The sequence below is a fragment of the Psammomys obesus genome, unplaced genomic scaffold, assembly GCF_907164565.1.
Source record: "Psammomys obesus unplaced genomic scaffold, mPsaObe1.curated_primary_1811, whole genome shotgun sequence".
NCBI classification, from domain to species: Eukaryota; Metazoa; Chordata; class Mammalia; order Rodentia; family Muridae; genus Psammomys; species Psammomys obesus.
In genome coordinates, this window is record NW_026585698.1 from 10018220 (window position 1) to 10042504 (window position 24285).

The 24285-nt window shown below is 46.6% G+C and overlaps 1 protein-coding gene across 3 annotated transcripts in view; it reads right to left on the reverse strand.

Annotated features, from left to right (window-relative positions):
* The window catches only part of Bicc1 (BicC family RNA binding protein 1), a 194190-nt gene that overhangs the window by 4309 nt on the left and 165596 nt on the right, over positions 1–24285 (reverse strand). For 2 of the 3 annotated variants that reach the window (XM_055599005.1, XM_055599007.1), the window contains exons 10-20: positions 20877–21063; positions 18779–18940; positions 17454–17650; positions 17140–17272; positions 16185–16341; positions 14270–14432; positions 11359–11398; positions 10819–10973; positions 5382–5538; positions 2858–3018; positions 1376–1475 (exon numbers count right to left, since the gene is read on the reverse strand). In XM_055599005.1, the coding sequence (XP_055454980.1) occupies positions 1376–1475; positions 2858–3018; positions 5382–5538; positions 10819–10973; positions 11359–11398; positions 14270–14432; positions 16185–16341; positions 17140–17272; positions 17454–17650; positions 18779–18940; positions 20877–21063 (1612 nt within the window). The remainder of the gene's footprint in view (positions 1–1375; positions 1476–2857; positions 3019–5381; positions 5539–10818; positions 10974–11358; positions 11399–14269; positions 14433–16184; positions 16342–17139; positions 17273–17453; positions 17651–18778; positions 18941–20876; positions 21064–24285) is intronic. The other variant, XM_055599006.1, reaches the window with a different exon arrangement.

The window sequence follows — 24285 nt, forward strand, 5'->3', positions numbered from 1 at the left end:
ATAAACTCTACTACAGATAGGCTTTGGGTAAACAAAGTGAATAAAAACGATCTTATTACAAAGATGGCAAAAGGAACAACGAGGGTTTGAAACGGCCTGCTCAGAGTATTCACTGATTCTCTAGCTTTCTGTTTTCATTGAGTCCGGTGATGTATTTCACGAAAGGACAGGTCTCAGAAATGGAAGGTGAACCACACAATCACCAACACGGTCTACATTCATGACAAGCCAAAACCAAGAGAGATTCAGAAACTCGCCCAAACTCGAGAATCCATGACCTGGCCCAGCAGGGCCGATGCCTCCTACCTGAATCCACTGTATACTGTGATGAGCTCATGACTAATCAGGAATTACACGTCTACCTGAACACTGTTAATACAGAGCACACCCCTGCCCACCGGCGGAGGTGGCCTCCTGAGGCTTATGTCTTCAGACACTACCTTGGAGGGGTCTAATGCATAGGCATTACGAGAATGTGGGTTGGGTAATGGCATCTGCTAATTGAAATGGACAAACACTGAGGTTTTCAATTGTACTTTCTAATTTGATTAGTGAGCGCTGTCTGGAAAGGATTTCGCTAGCTGGATGCCACCCCCACCTCCACCCCACCTTCTCACACAGGCCCAGCCAGCAAAGTCACAGTCCCTTAGTAAAGAAAGCCTGGCTTCTGCCTTTATTTGGTGTCCCTGTCCTTTCGAGAGGCGGGCACACATAGATTTGGCATTCAAGGACACTGCTGAAAAGACTTCTTGCTCCCTTTTCTATAAACATTTTTGGAGGTGCACTGAGCTGTGTGCACTGCTCTGACTTATCATCTTCATGGCACCCCATGAGTATGTACAGAGCACCCACTAGAGGAATATGCAGCAGACCAGCAAGAAGGCAGACCAGGGATACAGATACTATTTTTCTTCCGCCTGTGACTCAAACTCCACTAAAACATTAGAAAAATCAAAAGGCATTAAGTCTAATAATCCCACCAAGAAACCTCTCTCAGTGTGATGACCTTGGTGTCATACAAGTTTGGACATGGCATTCAGTCAAGAATGGTTGTTCACAACCTGTTTATCACAACTGCTAAAAGAACTCAATTGCTCACTCATCCTCATGTTCTGCATGGGCCAATTTTAGCTACATCTTTCTGAGGAGGTCTATTATAGGGAACAATATTTCCATGGCAGACTTTTGGGCAGGGCCTTGATTACATGGTATGGTGCTATCAGCATTGATCAAATGTTGGCAGGAGGACCCCCATGCATCATATCCACCATGGTACCAGAAGAGTGAGTAGCTGATGGGCAGAACCAGCTCCACATGCTGAGACCCCCAGCAAAGGGTTTTCAGAGTTTAAAATATGAGTTCAACTTATATTCACCTGAGATTGCCAGCAGCATTTTCCTCCGGGCACCAAAGGTCGTAATTCCCAGCTCCTTCAGATCCTGGTCTGTGAGCGTGAGGAATGTCTGAAGATCAATCTGTGGAGAAGAGAAACAAGCTATAGCCAATTGGTTAAGTATGCATCTCCTTACCATGGTGGAATCGACTCATTATTATATCAACGTGTTAACTTTATCTCCTTGCTAAAGCTAGTGGTAGTGGTACCAACCTAAGGGCCAGAAATTAGGAAATAGGTGGTAGGGGCTAGAGAGATGGCTCAGCAGTAAAGAGCACTGGTTGCTCTTCTAAAGGACCTTGGTTCAATTCCCAGCTCCCATGAGGGCTCACAACTGTTTGTAGCTAGTTCTAGGATAGCTGATTTCCTACGCTTTCCGTAGGCACTACACCTACATGGCACACAGACATACCTACGTTCAGGAAAACACTCATATACAGTAAATAAAATCTCAAAAAAAGGAAGGAAGGAAGGAAGGAAGGAAGGAAGGAAGGAAGGAAGGAAGGAAGGAAGGAAAGAAAGAAAGAAAGAAAGAAAGAAAGAGGAAGAAAGGAAGAAAGGAAGAAAAAGAAGGAAAGAGAAAAAGAAATTGGTGAACTGAAAGCAACTGTTAGCAGGAGACAGACTAAACCAGCAACTTTCTAGCACTAAGAAACTTAGATCTGAGCCTCTTGGCAGCTATGGCCAAAACCAAAACAACACAAGTATCATACCATATGTGAACCGATAAAAGCAAAAAAGGATATGGATCTGTCCAAGGGAAAGAATGTTTGTTAGCTTTCGATTATTGGAAGACACCAACAGAAAGAATGTTTGTTAGCTTTTAGTTACAGGGAGAAACCAAAGGGCACACAAGATGGTATCTTCCAGCACATTGTGTAAGACCTTGCATGAGAATCAAGTCCTCAGTTCAATGAACACAACAGACTATCTCAAAAATGGTACAGAAACATCTGTATAATAGCACAGCTGTGTCCTGTGGCCACAGCAACAAGGAATAAAAAGAAAACAGCTCAAGGGCAGGGCCCTTATTTTGAAAGGAGCCTGAAGGACTAAAAAGGTGACAGCGGTGAATTCAGATCCCATCTGCTCAGTGGTAGCAGGTTGATAGTGTGCCCTGTGGTCATAGGAGCACATCACCTATGACTGCACATGTGAACAATGGATGCTGACCTCTGGGGAGCGGTGACCCCGGTTCCCTGCGTCCATGACCCCAGTGCACTCTCTCAGCTAAAACGGTGGAGGAGGATTGGGGTGCTTCCCTGCAAACCCCGCTTTCTACCTCCCTGCTCTTCCGTGCTCTACCGAATGAGATGAAGTTTTCCTCAGCAGCCAGAGCAGAGCTGAGACTTGACCTCCACACCCGGGGAAAGCATAACCACAGGTCAAGGAGGGGCTCCCTTCTGGAGGTCATCACACCCACAAGCCAAACAAAGATGCCTGGGAAGGCACGGGCTGGCAGACCTCTTGCTGCTGGAAGACATCTGTGTATTTGCCCAGGCCCAGCTTGCTGAACAGCTCAGGGAGGTCGGAGCCTTTGAAGCAGCTGTTCAGGTTGCAGCCATTGCTTCCCGTCAACGAGGAGATACAGTCCATGTAGTTGCTGCTGCTGAGATAATGCTCTCCTGGAAGGCAAAGGAGAGGGAGTCAAGGCCACAGAGAACACGGTTTCATTAAAAGTCTTAACCACCGAGTATTTCAGATTTCATTGTGCGGCTGAGCAGAGCGCCGGCTGCGGAAGCACGGTAATCCGTCAGGATCAGCTTTTCACCAAGGCAACGCTGCTTACTGCTGTCGGGAGGAGGCTCCTGCCATTCCCAGGTTACACTCGGGAGGCAGAAAGCCAGTGCCGGTGCCTCTGCAGTTAATCATCGTGCGTCCTGTTTTCCCCGAGCCTTTGCTCTTTACAGTTGATTTGATGGGAATCAAATGAAGAGCTGGGAGAGAGCTCTGGGACACAGTAAAGGCACAGGAAGTTGTTACCGGCCCAGACTCCCTTTGGACGGCACGGTGGCTGTCCAACACACACACCTGCATTTCCTTCACTCACAGGGATTATGTACCACTACAGCATACATCCCACTGCCTTGAGGACTACATCTGGGCATCAAATCCATCACATTGGCTGTTTCCGAATTGAGTACCATCTGCAACGCTGGTGCTGAGGTACCTGGATTTGATTTATGACAGAGCGAATGTGTTTCCTGGGAAGATGCTGATAGAGCAATCCAGAAGTCTGTCTTGGCTCTGCAAATGATCTCACAGGTCTACGGTCTGGGAACCTGGGCTAGGGGAAGGACCACAGAACGATATCATGCACAACACCAGACTCGCAAGCACACTGCTTCTGAGAGGGTGGCAGAGGTGTGTGGTAGCCATGCTGCCTCCTCCTGGTGTGTGGGGAGGACCCATCCACCTACAGCAAGTATATGGCCCTAAGAGGGATTCCTAGACAGTAGAAGAAAGATGGCCCCCAGGCAGGCCACTCCAGGCCCTGTATCAGTGAACCCTCAGTGTGTGCTTTGCATGGGTTTCTGGTGTCACTGTTCCCTTTGTCTCCCATTTGCACATGCAAATTGAGCTGCTCTCTGCAACCTCTCAAAGGCAAGTCATTTATTGACATATCTCTGTCTTTTGAGGACAAGTATTTTCTTATGGGAAGAACATGATGGAATCCAAACCTAACATCTAAAGTAACATCTTTGGGCCATCCTTTAATGGTAAGACAGAAGCCCCCCGAGGGTACTTCAAAGGCACCACAAGCCATGTCCTGGGAGGCCCCTCAGAGTGGCCACTGGCCTTAAGTGACTATAAGCTGACTACAGTTGACTGTAAATTGCTGTCCAAATGATAAAGCTACCTTCCAGGAGAGCAAAGGGGAGCTACCGGTATAAACAGGGAAACCCAGAGAAGGAAGAGACTTTGAGACCCAGGGTCCAAAAAGAAAAAAAAAATGTGGCTAAGTCTATGCTTTTAATTTGGTAGCCACAGGAAGCCACTGAGAACTTGAGATGAGGCAAATAGGAATTAAAATGTCAGACCAGTATAACATATATTGTAGATCTGGGCCGAGTAAAACATACTAGTAAAAATGTAAATAGATGTCTGAAAATAAACCCCCGTGGGAAATGCTTACAGTGGCCCATGACTGTGTGTGGCCCTCTGATACGCTTGTATTACCTATATAGATAGTTTCTGTACCTCCTTTTAAACCCTACTCCCATTCTTAAAAATTTCTGGTGAAAGCTAGATTATTGGGATTCTTTTATCATTCCTTTTATATTTTTCCTTTTCCACCGCTCATCTTAACCTGACTTTCAGTCCAATAACTTAGTACCATCAGTTTAAGTATCTGACTATATGATGGAGGAAAGGCAAAGCCAACTTATACTGGGGTACAGGGCAAACACCCCCATCCTGAGACCTGTGTGAAGAGCAGACAGAAGCTGACAGGAGTCTCCAGCTACAAATAACCTATCAGGGAGGAGGGCTGGTTAATGCATGACCAGTCTTCAAGTTGGAGACACCCGACAACCCAGCCACCTTGATTAGCCATAACCATAACCATAACCACAGCTATTAGAGATTTTCACCTAGTTTTTCTTCAGTTGTCCAGTGTGCCACTTTGACAACATCCTGTTGGGCTGCTTTCACAGGTTCCTGTCTCTTCCTGGCTATCTGGAGGTGTGTGTGTGCCTCTGTTATTCACTCCACAAACATCACTCAATAAACATTCACTAGGCTTAACCGACTTGCAGAACTCACATTCTACAGGGTAGGTCATGTAGGTGAATTCTGGGATGGCAAGTGCTAGAGCATACGCCGTGTACAAAATGCAGTGAGAGGGAAGGACCGGGAAAACTGTGGGAAGAGGCTGTACAGGACTCAGACCAAGCACTTCACGTCTCCGGAGCGAGCTGCCTACGCCTTACACCAAGCAAAGGTGTGGAAGCTGACGCCCGAAAGTGTGAACAGAAATCAAGCTCACTCGATTTGTTCTGTTTGCGCTTGGGGCTGCCAATCGGTGCCGCGAATTCGCTGTGCCCCATGGGTCCTATTCCATTTCGGTCTCTCCAGTTGTCCGATTCGCTTCCACTTGCCAGGTGCTCACGACTGCTGGACCTCGAGAGGGACAGAGAGGAGCCCTGTAAAGAGTCCAAGCCACAGAAGGAAGAGTTGAACAAAGAGGACTTCTCTCGGTGGGCGGAGAGGTGACCGCAAGTGATACCATCGCAATTCTCATCTGCGCCCAACCAGGGCACACTCCGTCTCAGGAATGTACCCAAGGACAAGCGAAGACAGAAAGGAAGCTCCTCCCCGAGGGAGGATTATACAGGCGCCACAGAATTCTACAAGTCTCAAATGTCATGGTTGAGTTCATCCCTGTTTGGGGAAACCGCCGCCCATGCATGCATCACGCACGCACGCACCCCAGCACGCATGCGCACACCCCTAATACAGAGCTGATTCTCTTCCTTACTTCACACAAAAAGGACGCAGCGGAGCAGGGGAGGGGAGTGCTCCTAGCCTCACACCCAGTGTGGGGAGACAAGGGCTGGCGTTTCCCTAGAGCACTATCCTCCCCCAAACAAGAACACGCTTTCTCCAATTACAGCTAGCCGGAAAAATGCACTGTCAAGTCTTGCAAATTTAAATAAATAAATAATAATCATAATTTATAACAACTCAAAATCGGCCTGAATTTGCACTGATTCTCTCTGCTTATATATCCACCGTGTGATGGGCGCCCTGGCCTTGTACTAGGCTATCACCTACGGTATTCTCACCTGCAGATTTGTTTTTATTGGTAATTCCATGGGAATCTTTACTGAGCGTGTCCGTAAATCACTAAACTGTGGCTTGTGCCCCGCATTCCCAGCTAGGAGGGTGCCCCTTAAACACTTCCAAATAACAGGTCACCCCAGTCCTCTATGAAATCCTCCTTTCCCAACCTAAACTGCACGCTCTCTGATCTTAGCCTCCACCCCGACCCCCCCTTTTTTAACCTGTACTTTGTCACTGCGTGGCTTCAATCATCTGTAAAACCTTAGTGTGCAAGGGACTCCGGCAGTTTCTACCTCTGGACTGAGATCCCTGTGGAACTTCAGGGTCCCAAAGCTCCAAGTCTAGTGCCTACTATAGTTAGTACCTGAGTGCTTTCCTCAAAAATTGGCCCTTCCCACCAGCCACTCTGAGCCTCCCTTCCCCCACCTACTTGGCCACTCTGCTGTGAATCTAACTGCCTCCCTCTGTAATCCAGCACATAAAACGGGGCTGGTATTTCAAAGTGGCAATCAGAAACAATCCATGCCTCCAAGAAAACTGCTGGAACTTCTGCTGTGCTTAACCAGAGGCTTAACCAGAGGTGCCTCCTCTCGATTTCCCAGGACTCCCCTGTAGTTTACCATGGACTGAGTGCATGCCAGGATCAGCCTTGCGCAAACCTTGTCTCCTATGCCCCATCGCCCACCCACCTTCTACTCCGAGACCTGTCCAGGGAGGTCTGATGCTAGGATGACCGTGCCATTTACTCCCTGAATTCGATGCTCTTTCTCAAGAGCGTCCCCCGAAGACTGGTCCTATCGTGTCACCTGCATTTCCTACCACTCCTATCGTCTGTTCCTAAGGCCAAGCAGCCTCTGCTGAGGATGGACTAGGAATTTGATTACCCACTGCTTTTTGACTCATGTGGTTTCCTCTTACCAAGAGTCAGCACTATCCTGAAGGAGCACACTAATGTGAAAGATATGGTCCCCAAGACTGACTCAGGGATGCTGAGTCACACTCAAAGATTCCCTTTCCTGTATCGGGGGGGGATGCCTTTGCTGGCTTAGGGCAATACACACAAGGAAATTATGGCTCTGACAAGAGGGGGGGAAAAAAGCTAAATTTTTCTAGTGAAAATATCTTTCATCTCCTAGACCAAGCTCAACCCAGAGTAGCAAGGGCCAACAACATGCTGGATTCTGGCAAGGGCTGCAGTCCTCATGACTGGCTAGTGCCCTACAGCTCGACATCTACCTCTTTCAGCGTGTCTTTCACCCTTCGCCCGGCAGACTGATCCAGGAAACAGGCAAATGGCAGACTTCTGGAGATGGCGATTCCTGCTGTCCCACTGAGAGACCTAAAATGCCCACTGGGTAGTTCACCTCCACACCGACCTTTGTGAGATTAACCAGACCCTTTCCTTTGCTCAGTGTTGGGGAAGTTCAAAATCATGTGTGGTTCCCAACACATACTTCCATTTGTTTGAGAGAATATGTGACGACGCTACCAAGCTTTTAAGAGACAGCAGAAAGAAAATGGAAAAAATCCAAAATGCCTTTGTGGCTCAGTTCAAAGTGACTTTTATTTTTTTTATGATCCAGTATAACACCAAGCAGAAAGAAAGAAAAAAAAAGTGGAAAGAGCCTGCCTCTTATCTAAAGAACTTTTTGGGAGGACAGGGTAATTATTTAGTTGTCCAAACACTTGAAAAATTGCTCAACTCAGCTTTTCAATAATACAGAGTACAGAGCTCAAAGTATCTAATTCTTGTGCCAAGCAAGCTTCCTAGAGCAGGAAGCTGAGGCACCTGGCACATGGGCTGGGTAGTTCTTGGCCACCAGGACAAAGGCAGCCAGGGCTGCTACAGCTCATGTGGCTGCAGTCTGCCTTTCCTTTATTAGAAGAGTAAAAACAAGGAAGCTGAGGACATTTCTAGTCAGCCTACAATTTAAACATGAGAGTGGACCCCTAGACATACTGTTAGTCTGTCTATCTATCTACCTATCTCCCATCCTTCTCTCTCTCTTACTTTCTCAGTAGGAACTGTCCTGTAACATTTCTTAGATCCTTCTGCACATCCTTGATCCACGGAAGCCAGTCTCACTCCTTCCTGTTTTTCAATCCTTCCGAGCTATTACAGAGAAAAGTAGAAGCTTGCCTGACCAAGGAGAGCCGCTGCCACAGAAAATCCAGTAATGCTGCAATCGGATCCTCTTCATGAAGAAAGGCCTCATCCCAAGGCAAGTACAGAGCACCATGGCTAAGGAAAGCCAGAGTCTATCTTTCCCAGCATTCAAAGGGGCAACAGAAAGAAGCAGATGATGTGGAGCTTCCCCAGGCTCCAGTCTCATGATCACTGCCTGCCCCCACATTCCAGCATGAGTGGACTGATTGACTTCAGTCAGGGAAGTAGAGCAGGCTAGCCCAAACCAGCCAGATCAACAAAGACTCCAGAGAGGGTCAGCTACTAGACAGAGGCACTGTACATTTCCATCCCCAGAACACTGTCTGCCTGACCTGGGTAAGAGCAGGAGTGGAGGACATTTCAGGGTCCCATGCTTGTTTTGGCCAAAACCTTCCTTAGTATTTCAGTACTAAACGCCCCTTAGAGCAATGTTTCCTTGGGACATTGTCATCAACCATGACTCATATCGAAAGCACACATCCCAAGCTGCTCTGTCCTATGACTGTATGAGATCTTGAAGAACTTGACAAAAAGGTGGTTCTTCCAAGTGATTAAAAATTCTCATTCTCTCTTCTCTGTGTGTGTGTGTATGTGGGTGTGTATGTGTGTGTGTTCCCATCCATGTCATGCAGCTCTACATTAATTGCACATTATCTTTTCCTATGCACTCCTTCAGTTCAATCATTAAGGAGAGGTTCTAGAACGTTCTGTAAAATGAACTCGGGTCTTTTTCCTCACATTTACTGGCCTGTGTCATGTAGAAGACATATCCATTCTGGGAGCCTCTTTTCCCACTAGAAGTTTGTGGGGATTGTACAAATTTACACATGAAAATGTGACACATAAACCACGAAAAACTAAGTGAATCCAATTTAAAAACAATTATCACTTCTACGTTATGTGTCCACATAACACTCTGAAAGTATTACTTTGGATATAAAAACCATAAATAGCTCGAGTATGCAGTCACTTCCTCCAATGAGGATGAAATTCTCATCCTTCGGAAGCCTTGGTTTTCCTATAGACAGTTCTCCGGCAAAGCTGACAGCAGCTTCCTAGTTTACTAGGTACCCAACAGTACCACCCCAAAGAAAATGCAAGCTGATGAGACTAATAAAGGCCCACCTAATCTACCCATGGGACCGGTAGGGTTTGTGGGGGCCCCAGCAGCTCTGTACCTGACCTCCGGGTTAGGCACCATTTCCAACTTGCTATAGTGTCGGACTCAGAGCGGGAACTGAAGGGCGTTTCCAAAGCTACATGTTTAATTTCAGAAACTACAGAATGGCTGTCAACATGTCCACACTTTACTCAGCTAAAAGCAGAGGCTAGGGGGCAGACCACATCTCAGCCTTTGCTTAATTCTTCTGCTAACAAAAGACAATGCTATTTCCTCTCAGCTCTCTGGAGCTGAGAGGCCTGAGGGAGAGTGGTCACCTACAGCCTGAAAATGCTGCATAATGGTCCCTGGGTTCCTGCTGCTGAAGGTTACTTTTATCTTAAATATAGCCTGCCAGGTGGCTACTGTAACCCTGACAATGGAATTCACAGGGACTATTCAATAGTGCTTTCTTTTTCCCTTGCTCAAGAGAGATAAAGAAAAAATTCAAAAGTATTGCTTTTTGCCTGCACCCATCAAACATTTTATTACAAAGAAAACGACAGGGAAGAGGAACTCCATCTACAAATGCTACTTACTATTAGACTAACGATTCTGAAACCCTCGCTGGCCTTAACACTTACAGCCAGCAGGGCTGAGGGAGCCTGATGGTGCTGGTTTAATCATTCCCACCCACCCAGAGACGGCAGTCTCCCATCCTGTTTGTGCGCAAGCTGGCTGGAACCAGACCTCACACCCCCAAGGCCAAACAAAATCTGACACTCAGATGGACAGGGTCTGCTCAGAGTCATGTGAAGCCTGGCCAGGGGGATGGAGTTCTGGGGACCTTCCTCCTCCACATGCAAGAAGAACGCCTCGTGGTGGAGCTGCGCCTCCAACATCTGGGATACATAAGACTGTTGGAACTGTTGCTGGAGAGGCTTCCTGCTGCGCTCCTGGCACATCTCAACATACTGAAGTTAACTCAGATTTGAAATTCTGCTTTTGTTGAACATTTGTCCTTTCCCCGACGGTGGCTTGATAGTGACACTCTCTGACAAAGGGACTCTTTGTGAGCTTTTATGAAACACTGCAGCTGCCCTTTGCTTGATCTTAGACCTACTCCATCATTTAGGAGACCCTTCATCCGACAAAGATCTACTCCCAAATTTAAATTTCCGTAGCATGCATGTATAGATTAACAACTTGGAGAGGAGAACAAAGTCTCATGTGTAAGATAGCATCCGTTTTACCCAAGTGCACAAAGACAGAAAGGGAGCCAAGCCACTCTGTCCTGATGACCATAAAGAGCCAGGGACAGGAGGGAGCTAGCTGTTTTTCTGGGAAAGGATGGGCAGGAGGATAATTCCGCACCTCGTAGGCGGTCGTCATTGTGGGCTTATAGGACACATGATTCGCTCTTCTCAGCTCCTTGATGGTTTCTGCCGGCATGGACTTTGAGAACCCCAGGCCACTCCAGGTATTTGTAGGAGTTCTGACCTCAGTCACCACTGGCTTCTTTAACATCGCTTTGGAAAACAGAATATAAAACAGACTCTTGATGTGTGCTCAATGCAATTCTTAAATTAAAAAACAAACAAACAAAAAAACAGTACTGATGGTGAGCAGGGTTTCTTCAACATAGGAAAAAGTTATGGCTCAGTGTTATTTCTTAACATGAAATAGTGAAGAATAAAACATTTTATCCAATAAAAAGTAAATGTGGGGGACCCCTTAATTACGCTCACGTATTTCACAAAATACATTTTATTTCGACAGAATCCATCCATCCATTATGAACTCCAATATTTTGAGTTTCTTTTCTTAAGCGTCCAGGTTTTGGAGTCACCGGGAGCGCTTGAAAGCAAAGATGTCCTGAATGAGGAAGGTGGGAAGTACCAGTGCGCCACTTACCTTTGGTGGCTAACAGTTTCTTCTGCTCGTAGTCAAATGCCTGAGAAGGAAACACAGAGAAAATGGCTGTGTAACCATTTTCCCAGGCACCCTACCAATACTCTGCTCTAAGCATCAGCTAAGCTCCGCACGAGTGTACAGTGCGTGATTAATGTAAAAGCACCTTTAAAAACGAATTGGAACGATCTACTAATTTTATCTAACTTGCAGTCAGTGACAAGAGTTAGGCTTTTCCCTGAGAAACTAAATTCTCTTTTAGTAAGAGTGACTTCCACATCGGGACTACTGTATGCAAATGTGAAGTAAAGAGCCTAAGAGTTGCATAAGCACCAAAGATGTCACAAAATGCTCTGGAGCATCTGTGGCCTCTCCTCCTGTGTCCAAATCCTTCTTCTGGCAGGTAAATAAGATGGAAACTGGAATCCCACCAAGACAACATAAGAAGTTGTCAACCACAGTGGTAACGCCTTTGAAGTTAGGTAACTGCAATGATCTAGCTTTGGACACTAATGATCTAATAGGATTAAACCTTGATGCCCTGGTATTGCACAGACAAGAGGACCACACATCCATACCAGTAACACTGAACAGCTAACTATGTAGAAACCAGGATAGGCTTTTCTGAAGAAACGCATGTCTGCCTGGCTACATCCCAGATGCTAACCTGTTCTCACCTCTCCAGTCTAAAGAACAGATAAGACTTGATTTAAAGACCTACCACAAAGATCAAGAACCTGCTGGCAAGTGCTCCTTGGCTCTTCTCCCAGGAAGATTGTACCGGTACATATAACATTCCCCGGAAACTAGAGTCTGGCACGGAACACTGAAGAGGGTGCGAGGAGCTAAGAATAACCTTGGGCCAGATGATAAACAGCAGCAGCCCAGCACACGCAACAGCTCTACAAATATGGTGGTACCTCGGAGATCCTGGTTTTTAGATGATACCATTTTATGACTTTTGGCGGGGGCAACTTAAAATTGCACTGGATGTTAAGATGAACTCTAATTCTTAGGGGCAAAGTTTGGGGAAAACTGAGGAACTACTTCTTAAAGGAAAGCGCTGAGCTCTGTGAAGACTACAACAAGTCAGATCGCATCTGGAGCCTAAACAGCCAACAGTCTCTGGAGCACTGAGGAAGAGAGAGGTGTGAAAAGAGTGCTAGAGAGGCCACCGCCTTAGGGTGATGAAGAGTTGGGCACTGTCTCCAGCCCTAGATGGAGGTAGCTCTTCAGTGTGTCTCACAACAAAGCTCACTAGTGACTCTCATGGATCTCCTGGTGATTTTGGAGCCAGATTTCCACTAATGGCATAAACATATCTAGTTAGAGTCACCAGTGAGAACACTGACATCAAATCTACATGAAAGGACCATGGAACTTGTGCATGGGGACCCAATCCTGATAGGAAAGAAGATGGCAACCAGGTAGATGGCACAAACTCCTCACAGAGGTCAGACAGGAACTTGGTTTTTATTTGTTTGTTTTGAACACTGATGCATTATGAAAGCTATGGATTCTATCTATCTACCTCAAGATTCATGAAAATGTAAAAACACAAAGGATTTAAAAATAAAAACAATCTGGAGGACTGAATTGTACTTCATACTGGAATGAAAGTTGTGTTGCTTATTTCCATGAATTAACTTAATGTAGCAGGTATGTATTTGTTTGTTTGTTTTTGTTTCTAGGGTTTTGTGAAGATTTTAGAGGTGGCAGGGATGAAGGAAGAGATAATTCATCACAAGGTAGATGCTCCTTTGTTGTGGATATAAATATGTTTTGGTTTGGTTTGTTCCCAGGTGTGGGATGTGGAACTGATTCAGATGGTCCATAGCAGCAGACTATTTGCCTCATGCTGGCTCTAAGAGGAGATCTTTGCCAGCTACAGATAACTTAAATCTGAAAACTCTGGAGAGAGAATAAATGCCAGAGCCCAGAGAGGAAGAACAAGGCTGCTCCTGCTTCCCCTATTTCTGCTCCTTATTGCTGTTGTGAAGACAAGAAGTTGGAGATCTCCTGAAACGAGGATTGGACTGGCTCCAAGGAACCCCACGACCCTAAGCAGCAGGAAGCAGCTAAGAAAGAACTATGGCCCCTTTCCCACTAACCCTTTCTCTCTCCTACCTGGTGTTAGTTGGCGTGTTGGAAGGGATTTGGGTGCAGTAGGGAGAAAAAGATAAAAGAAATGTGAACAAAAGAGTTTTTTAAAAGTTCACCAACACTCCTTCCAAATAATACTGGTGCAGAAAGGAAAATGTTTGTGTGTGTAACCCCTAAAAGCACTGGACTGTCACCTCTCACACCTGATCTATATGAATCTGCTGAATCTCCTGTTTGGCAAGCAGCTCTGAGTCACACTTAGAAAATGTGAGAGGCCAAGGCCGGCTGAGAGAGCTGTCTGAAGCCATTGTGAACCTCATGGTTCGTTGTTCAGACCACATGGATGTCAGCATCGTCTCCCACAGAACTCAAACACCACGTTCACTCGTTTCTGAAACAGCACCAGGTTTTCTATTTCCAAGACTACAACAGACCATTTGATCTGCCTATCCAAGAGAAATACCATCTCTTACACATCTCTATGACTTCAGGTGACTGTTCATCACCGTTTGCTTAAGATGCAGTAACACAAATCATTATTATTATTATTATTATTATTATTATTATTATTATTATTATTTTACCAGTATAAAGAATCACTTTTACTTCATCTAAAGGCTGCACTTGCTTCTTAAAGTTCATTGCAAAACCAATCCGAACTCCTGCTCCTCCATCTGAGTTTCACATTGACCAGGGTCCACGGGAACAGGCAGACAGGCTAACTTCTGCAGACCTCCTGATCACTCCCTGCTGTCTCCATGCCGGGCCCCTGCACCCTGCCCTCCGATGACCGCTGTTGTACCTGCATTACCTGCATGTGGACATACGGTGGCTGCGAGGCCAGGCGGGCCCTTTCCGTCTGCTGGGCAGCCGCTGCCCGCTCCGCTGCGCGCTCGCTCCCTGGAGCCTTCTTGTCAGCGCGAGGACTTTCTGTGGCGCTCAGCTCAGGGTCTGAGAGCAATCTGTCAGTGCTGCTGCGAGAGAGAGTTGCAATTCACTGCTCCAGCTGCCATATGGGCATGCTGCAAGCTTCCCGCACATGCGCATGCTCATTGCATGTGTGTGCTTCCGCCGTCTCCTGCTCACACGTGTCGTCTCGTTGAATCCTCAGACCATAACGCAGCCACACTGAGACAGAGCGCTGCTGTCATCCCACTGGGGACTCTGAGAAAGGACCTTAAGCAAGGTCACTCGCTCTAGGGTGACTGGGTCTCAAACCATAGGTCAAAACTGTTTCTGCAATATCTAAGCACCCGCATTACAGGCAGTACATACGGTATCCCGCTTGTGGCATATGGAAAGATTTCTGGTATTTATGCACCAACCAGACACCAGGGATTCATGCAAAATTTGAGCATAGCCTGAGTAAGCCTGGAGGTAGACGGCGTGGTACAGGGCGTGTGATTCTGCTTGTGGGGAAAAGTAGCAGGGAAATAAGACAGAGTCTCCGAAGCTTGTTTAGGGAATGAGCCGAGTGTCATGTGATTCTCATAATGGGCTGTATACCGGAGTGAGAGCCCATGTTGTATCAGGATGCCCCTCAAGTCAAAAAATGTCCTGATCTGTTCAAATCACAGTCAACCACCTATTCAGTTCTCGTGTCAGAGGACAAGACATGAGCAATAGGCATTGCCCTGACAGATGCTGGCGGAGGTTCTTCTAGAAGACAGATGATCTGGGAATGCAGGTGCTTTTCAAGTGCACTTGGGCCAAAGGCTGAGAGAGCAGCAACTCGGGGGCAGAGTGAAAGGGAAGGAACCCAGGATTGAATCACTGGGACTGTTTAAGCCACAGTGTGATGGGATCGGTACAGCTTTAAAGAGAGTCGCTAGAGCTAAGTAAAGGGCAGGCCACCCTGGAAGGAGAACGTGGCAAGGAGAAAATACTGGAGACCAACCATCCAGGGGGAAGGAAAGGAAAAGGCTGAAAGGCACTGAGAACAGAGGGAAGGGAATATGCTTTAAAGGATTCAAGAGACCGGAGGAAGCAGGGCACTTCCGGAACACACACTGAAGAATGGCCTTCTGGGGAAAGGACAAACAGGTAAAGCAGAACTGGGTAGAATAAAGTTGCTTTAGTAAGAAACGGAGGAAGTAAGGATATACATGTTAATCTTTGCATGAAGACGATCCTTAAACACAGCCAAGGAACTACGAAGACAGAAGAGGAAATCAAGCAGTCGGGCAGGTGGAAGACCCTTTCCGCTCTACGAGGACAGAAAATGGAGACTAGAAGGCAGTCTAGGGATGGCGCAATGACAGCTGCTGGGCATGGGAGAGTTCTAGCTGACCAAACTCAAGGGCTGATCAAAAAGCTTAAAAGGCTTCAGTTCCCTGCATTGGAGAGAAGGAAGCTGCAGCTTAAGACGCGACCTCCACACCAGCGAAGGTGGGTTCACTGCTGGGAAAATGTCTAGCGCAGAAGTCAGAGGCTAAAACTTGCCCCTACTTACTGCTGAATAGCATTCAGAATGTTTTATTAGTTTCGGAGCAATAGGGATTGTTTGAAGAATGCGAATAGAAACCCAACAACTAAGACGAGGAAGACTGCAGAGAGGGGTAAGGGTGAGGATAGAAATTACACCTTCCGTTTTTAAAAGAGAATTATGAAAGGGAATGGAAACGCCCACGACGAGCTCCAGCCTGACTTGAGTGACAGTCTTAACCACTGAGCCCACAACCAGTTCTCCTTGCATCATTTCCTTCCAGCAAGGTGCGCATACATACTGCAGGTGCGAGTTCTTCGTGCCCTGCAGCAGCTCGACCGTCTGTCGCTTGGCACAGGAGACCTTGGAGGGACCCAGCATCTGCTTCAAGTCGCCAGCGTTCCCGGAATGGGAAGGACTTCGAGGCATGCCCACCTCAACAAAGGCATCATTGCAGCCTGTGGAGGTGGGGCGAGGGGGAATGTAAACATTCCTGTGAAAAAGCCTGTGGAGACCCCACTTTACAGAGTCCCTACAAGGCTCTCAGCTGCAAAGAGGGCACCCCTCAACCAGCTCAGGTTGTCCCCAGAGCTCAACCCCAAGGGAAGACCCTGGTGTTTCCTGAATACTGGTTAGAATAGGGAGATATATATTTACATACGTACATACATATGGGGTCCCTGTGTTCCCTGAATACTGTTGGCACTGGATTGGGGGGATGTATATTTACGTACATTCTATTACTACATACATTAGTGAGGCCCTTGCGGGATACATATTTACATCTGAACATTAGTGGCACCCTTGTGTTTTTTGGTTTCCTTTTCCTCTTGAGTTTCCCTTTCACAGTACTGAGGTTTATGCAGGGCTCTTGTCTACCACTGAGCTATATCCTCAGCTCCAAATTTAGTCCTTTTTCCCCTTCCCTGGTGCTATTGGTCTTGTACATGCTAGGCATGGGCTCTTCCAATGAACACCACCAGTCCCATCATGTCTCTTCAAGGTTGTCAGGGACAGTGGTTGGTACCTCTGTGGGATGTTTCAGCTCCTCTTTCACCAAGTTCTTTGGAATGTCACACAAGACCCTGACCCTGCCTAGCTGAGGCAGGCCGAGTCAGCACTGGTGAGTGGAAACCAACTCAGAATCTCTGCAGCCCCCTGCTCCCCACCCCGCCTCCCCCCGCACACCACCCCAGAGGGGCTGGACTCTATCCAAGCTCTCAGCCAGCCTGAGGAGGAAAATTACAACGCCTTGCCTTCCACAGAGCTTGACTTTGGAGAAGCCTGTTCCGGCCCAGCTGTCTGCATGGATGAATCACCGTGATTTGCACTCAGCACTTTTTCTCCAAGCGATGAAGTGGACAGTGTACCGTATTTCATGTTTGGGGGCTGAAATTATAAACAAAAGAAAAATATAATTGGAAAATAACCTCAGCGAACAACAAAACAGGTTTCAAGTAGTTTCTCTCTCACTAAAAGAGCAGACTATGCCCTCCCACCAACAAACAAACAACACACACACACACACACACACACACACACACACACACACACACACACGAGGCCGTACCTGCACATGTCCGTTCATGGAAGCGGAGATGTTTTTGCCTTCCGTCTGCATGCTGTTGAGATGGACATCAACAGGAGTCAAGCCAGGAGGGGGAGACGGGGCTGTGTGCCCGTAGGCGGGCGCTCCAGACAGCAAGATATTAGTTAGGGTGGCCTGGGCTGTCGATGGGATCACAAGGTGCGGCATAGCAGAGAAGCCTGTGAGGGTCAGGGAGACAGACGGTGTCAGACAGGGGACAACCGGGAAGCAACCGTGACATCTGAGGACAGTAAGAGACTTTCCCCCCTGTGGATTCAGAATAGCTTAGCACCTCTGTAAATGGACTCAGTATTGCTATGAAAATCATAAATGGAGGCTTGTGAGCTAGCCTCTGGGGAGTGGGGAGGGGCCCATGCTTCCATACCCAGTGGGCTGGTTTTGATACCTCGGACCCATATCCTGGAAGGAGAGAGCTGAACTACTTACTGCAAGTTGTCCTTTGACCTCCACATGTGTGCCTTAGCATGTCTGTGCATGCACGTGCATGCACACACACACACTCACATTAAAATGCTTTTCTTAAATAAAACAATGTTAAAATCAGATAAGCACTTCTGATACTATCCCGATACTATCCATTGTCAAGTACTTCCATCCAAAGCACGTTCTCTTGTGGCTTTAAAAATAAAGAGTTCCTGTAGAGAAACTCTTCCTAAGAACAGCCCAGAAAAGGTTTACATTTTGTATACCTTTTAGATCTGCAATGCACTAACCAGGATACCAACCTACTGAGTGATTCATTTTGTGTTAAAAAATAATAGGGAGGGGAGGAGGGAGGGGCTTATGGGGGAATACAAAGTGAATAAAGTGTAATTAATAAAAAAAAATATAAAAATAAAATAATAATAAAGCTACTGTTTTGTGCTTTGTGACATGGTGATGAAATGAAATTATTTTAAGGGCAGAGTCTCCTCAAGAATGTGCCCCTCACAACACAGTTGAGGAAAGGAGGGAGACCGAGCCCCTGGCACTGACTAAGAAATAGCTCCTCCAGGCAGAGCTGTGTCCCTGGTACTCAGTTTGTATCCTGTGCCTTGGCCATTTTTCCCGGAGCTGCTTTTGCTAACCTGTTTATCGCCTGTGCAGATGATGGGCTGTTTGCATGAAAAGCTTCTCCGGAGCTTCATTCTAACTAGTTTACACAGCGGGAGAATTCCTTTGGTCTAGAGGATGCTTTCTTTGAACAGTGATTTTCATGGAAAAACGGAATCCTGTGTGAAGTCCACTGAAAGGGGGGAGGATGGCACTGTCTGTGAATGCACGCCTCTTAAGTACATCTAACTCACCTGTGGCACTTGCAGTGTTAGCGATTGGGGGGGCCCACAATGTCGGGCTCGGGGTACCAGAACTTGAACTTTGCAAAGGACTGACTGAACTGTTGAGAGCGTTCAGGAGTGAGTTTGGGGTGGTTGAAGTGTTGAGCGACAAGGTGGTGGGCCCCAGCAGACCTGGAAAGGAATGAGACTCAAGTCAGTACACCAAAATTCAAGAGTTGCAAATAGGGTCAGTGTTCACGTTGTCTTTTGAAGCGAGTACCAATAAAATCTGACGCTTTCTAATCTGTCAAATATGGGTGACAGGTTTTCTTTCAAAAAAAATGTGATTCCAGATATTCCTCTGAAAGGTCTCTTTTCATGAGGCCAACATAGGAAGTTGCTTACCCTCAGACAGACAACAGATGCCATAAGAAAGGGAAGACAGATGCGTTCAAACTAGCGCAGCAGCCAGGTGCAGTCCAGACACAAGCCGGCTGACAAGCCTGGATGGACAAACGCCTGCTCAAGCGGAAGCCCATGTGTTGTTGTTGTGTTCTTTCTAAGTGGCTCGCTTGTTATCAGCTTCCCTTCTTCCCCCCTTCCAAGCGCTCCCACCTGGCAGTGCCCAGGATGCCTTTCCTGTGGTAGACTGGCTGTCTGGTATTGAGAGGATACAGGGCCAGATGGTTCTTTGCTTGTCTGAATGCACACTGACTTCTTTGGGCTCCAATCCAATCACTAAAACTTGCCTAGAAAAGGTGTCAGCTCTGATTTTTGTCTCAAGCGTCCGTGCCGGCTGTAACTAACGAGATTCTCCTTTGGGGATTTGGAATCTCTTGAAAAGGTTCATTTCTATGTGTTTCTGGAAGTGCCCAGGCATCAGTGTTGTAGGAAATGGATGGCCAAGAAACACTCTCCTCCACTCAGGAACTCTGCCTCTCCGACCACTTTCTCCACTAGCACACAATGAAGTTGGCTCCCCATCTTCCTGATGCCAAAATCCTCTGAACAGTTCCTCATCCCTTGGTGACCCCCAGCCCTAAAATTATTTTGTTGTTACTTCATAACTGTAATTTTGCTATTGTTATGTATCTTAATGTAAATATCCGATATGCAGGATATCTGATGTGCGACCCCCGTGAAAGGGCCGTTTCGCCCCCAAATGGGCTGCAACCCACAGGTTGAGAGCTGCTGTTCTAAGTCCACTGGCATGTCCTGGTCCACAGCATTGCTGTGTCATTGATGAAGAACCTGCATTACTGTAATATTTTTCAAGTACCTCGATATGGAGCCCAAACAAGTCACACACACATGACTCCCTTCAGTGTCAGGGACTGAACCTATATCCTCGTGTGTGCATTCTACCACTGAGCTATAACTCAGCCCATCATACTGTATATTTCAAAGCAGAGAGAGAGAGAGAGATTTGCTGGTCTAGTGCACTTGCTTTTTTATATGAGGTCATCTGGCAAACAATGAGGAAAATGGTGAGCCTGGCTGGCCTAAGAGTAAGAGACTACCTAGTCATCCTGTAGGAAGATAGTAGCCCCTAGATGAGGACACTGTGTCAGGGCCAGCAAGGACTCAGTGTGCTTCGCTGTCAATCTAAGCTCTCTTTGTGGTATGAGCTATGTGTGCTTGCTCTCCTTACTGGCCCCTGGCTTATCAGACCTAGCCCCTGGGGTGAGTTCAGGGCCTCTCCCCTCCCCTTCTCCAGCTGCCCTCCAGAGCTGCAATTACTTTTTGGAACAAACTGGATAATCTTTATCTCCAGGGAGGGAGGGCAGTACGGCAAAAGCAAGATAAGCACATACATCACACAGCCAGCCCTCGCCCTTCAATCTTGATGGCATCCTTAATTTAGAAGAACAAACACAGCCACTGAAAAGAAAAGCAGTATAGGGCTGTGATTATTTATGCCAACGTAGGAAGAATCCGGGCAACCCAAATCCACAGAGCCTAACAACAACAACAACAACAATAAATCAGACTGGATGAGGCAGAGCCTGTTGCTCTTCACCCCGCCTTGGGGCTCAAAAGAAGAAAACAGCATTTAGACATAGCACAATGGGAGAGAGAAAGGGAACCATATAAAGCATTTCCCCAGTGGTAATAATAAACTTTATACCTAGTCCAGTGAGTCCAAGGCCTGCCGAAGCTAAGATATCCAGGCTGGGACATGCCAGGCCGGCAGGGCACGATGCTGGGGATAGACTGGTTGCTATGGAAACCCCACTGCTTTCAAGTCCGAGGAGACATTTCCTTGCTTCATACATATTTAAGGCATTTCGCTCAACACTTTTCACAATCACAGACTATGAAAACACATAATGGGGGGAAAAAAAGGTGACACTGGGGTAGTATACAATGAATGGAGAGGGTAATGAAAATGCAAATGAGGAGTCTGCAGGAGGGTTGAACACCATCTTCAATCAGCCTTGGCTTCTGACACTCCTGGGAAACCTGCAAAACGTTAGTTCCCACCCACTGCGTGTGTGTGCACCTTTGAGGGTGGCACGCAGGTCCCAGTTCCCACCCCCACCTTTTAGGGTGCAGATTCCTATCCAGAGGGGCTTAGAAATCTAGCAAATTCTTGGTGTCAGGGCCCAGTCCCACTATGCAGCCGTTGGACTTCATACTGAAGACCTCTCTGACCCCCGGTTACCTGCAGAAGCCAAATCAAACCCATCACTGCACACGGATTGCATAGTAACAGTCACCTGTGGTCTAATGGTTAGCTAGCACACCTCCAGGCACCGCACACCCTCAGTGAAACGGCACCTACAGCAAATCGTGTGTGTGTGTGTGTGTGTGTGTGTGTATTGCATATATAGTATGTATATAAAGTATGTGCATATCTGTGTGTGTATCTGTGTCTATACCACCGACCCTCATTGAGACTGCATCTACAGCAAATCTTGTATATATACATATATGTACATAGCGTATATACATGTGTGTAGGTGTGTGCGCGCATGCATATATCACCAACCCTCAGTAAGGCAACATCTATGGCAAATCTTGTATACATATATATGTACATATTGTCTATACAGTGTGTATATATAGTGTGTACATATATGTATGTGTGTGTGTGTGTGTGTGTGTGTGTGTGTGTGTGTATACTACCAACCCTCATTGATACCCTCATTGACATCTATGGCAAATATGATGTATAATATAATATATATATACAAATCTTCCTTACTACCTGTATGTATATATTGTATATAAATAGAACTACATAATTTACTAAATTTCTAAGCACATATATGTATATGTACAAATATACATATATGTATGTATGTTAGTTAGAATTCAGCCATTGGGGACAGTGTGTTTTGGCCTGACATGTGCTCATTGTCTCCTGAGCCCTTGGAAATCTTTTGCTTCTGTCTTTGTATGGACATCCTTTGTCTGAGTCTGATAATGATGGTGGTTGTTGTGAGGTTAGTCAAGCAGGAGGCTTCACAATGTCTAAAAACCAATGGGCCTGTTCTCAAACTCTAAACTCACTCAGTCTCACTCCCCAGAATCTGAGGTAGTTTTTCTTTTAAGGTTTTCCCTGAAAGAAGGTACGGTTGTTTCTTCCAGCTGGACAGGAAAGATGGCATTTACTCCTGTCGGAATCATTTGGGAAACAGACACACATAAACCATCTGACAGACAAGATGACATCTATGGTTTAGAAATTTTAAGATGCAAAGTGCAATAGATTTATCTGCCTTAGTAGGTTAGGACTCTCTGACCCCAGAATCCATGTGGTAGAAAAAGAAGACAAGACCATCTGCACAGCCTTCTGTGGCTTCCACATGTCAATGTGGATGCTTGTGTGTGCGCGCATGCATGCACACACACACACACACACACACACACACACACACACATCTCCACATATATGCACTTGGCATGCACATACCCATATACATGCATGAACATGCGCACACATTCACTCCACACACATGCACTTGCGTGCACACATCCATACACGCAAACATCCACACACATACATGAGAACATGCACACACACACACACACATCCACACACAGGCATGCACGTGCACACTCACACACACACACACATGCATACACACAAAAATGAATCAAATTAGAAAGAGGAGGGAGGAGGAGAGGAAAGGGCAGGGAAACACAGACAGACAGACAGACAGACAGAGAGTTTGCCTTTCTATGTGAGATCACCTACGAATGGGAACCCTGGACCTAAGCTGGTAGCACTAAATCTACCTAATCTAATCTGCCTGAATCTTTTGCTTGCTGGCCTCTTCAGTACAGACTTTCTTATCCATGGCTGCCTGCTCTGTGGCTCTGTGACAGCAGCGCAGACAGAACGAGATGTTTACTGCTTTGCTTTCACCCGATGGCACACTACAGTGCGCTAAAGCAATGAGTCTCCATTGCTGCAACGTCAAACTGTATAGTGTCAAATTACTATTTGACTAGACTAGTTTATAAGGCAATAAAAACTAGCATTTAGAAAAAAAAAAGTTAGAAAAGCTCAGCTGTTTGGATTTTCTCTTCAAAACATTCCACAAACTTCCAGACTTCCCACAATTATGGTTTATAAGTAATATCACAGTTAATAAATGTTAAGTTTATAAAATTTAAAATCTTCTGAGTTTTTCAACACTAAGAGCGGGGTTGATACGCTTTGTTTATGGCTTTTGCTCACATCCCCTGAGATTACATCCTGATCGTACTTTCCTTCCTCGTGGTGAATTTGGGGTGTGCCGAAGCTTCGTGGCTCGAAAAATCTAGGCATGGGAACACTGCCACCTAGCATGCTGCTCCAGTCTGGGAGTTTTTACCCTGCCGTCCCTGCCCGGCCCGCACAGTAGCAGCACATTGGCTGCCGGCGACAACCGGCGGTGCCACCACAGAGTTGCTCGGCAAAGGGGCCGCATCAACTCTCACAGTATCGACGTAGGAACGCCCCTCTCTCCTCGCCCTCTCGGGGGCACTTAATATCAGATCTCTCCCACTGGGCACCTGCCGTCCATGTAATTACCAGACGACACTGGACTAAGCGATTTCATCACTTCTGGCCTTTATTAAAGAGAAGAACAGAACAGAAAAGTCAACTGCTCTGCTCGGCTAGCCCAGTGGCTGGCAGATAGCAAGTTCGGGAAATGTTCCACGAACTGACTTGAATGTGTACACACACAAACATGTAACATACAAGTCGCCTTAGCGATTGCACGAGCAATCAGGTAAAGGCGGTAGTCAGCTGATTGCAAATTAAGAGTCCTACTAAAAAATAAACGCCCAGGAGCGGGATAGCTCACTCATATGGTAGGTCTACTTTGACTTTCTGGCAAGCTTCAGTATTGAGTTCCATAGCGGCTAGACTAGTTTACTCTCCCACCATCAGTGTCTAAGTAAGTGAACCCTTCTGTCCGCTTCCTCGCCAGTACTTGCCGTTACCCATTTTCTGGCTGAATGCTGCTCTGACAGGGGTGAGATGGGACCTTCATGGAGTTTAAATTTGCATTTCTCCCATGGCTAGTGAGGCTGAGCAT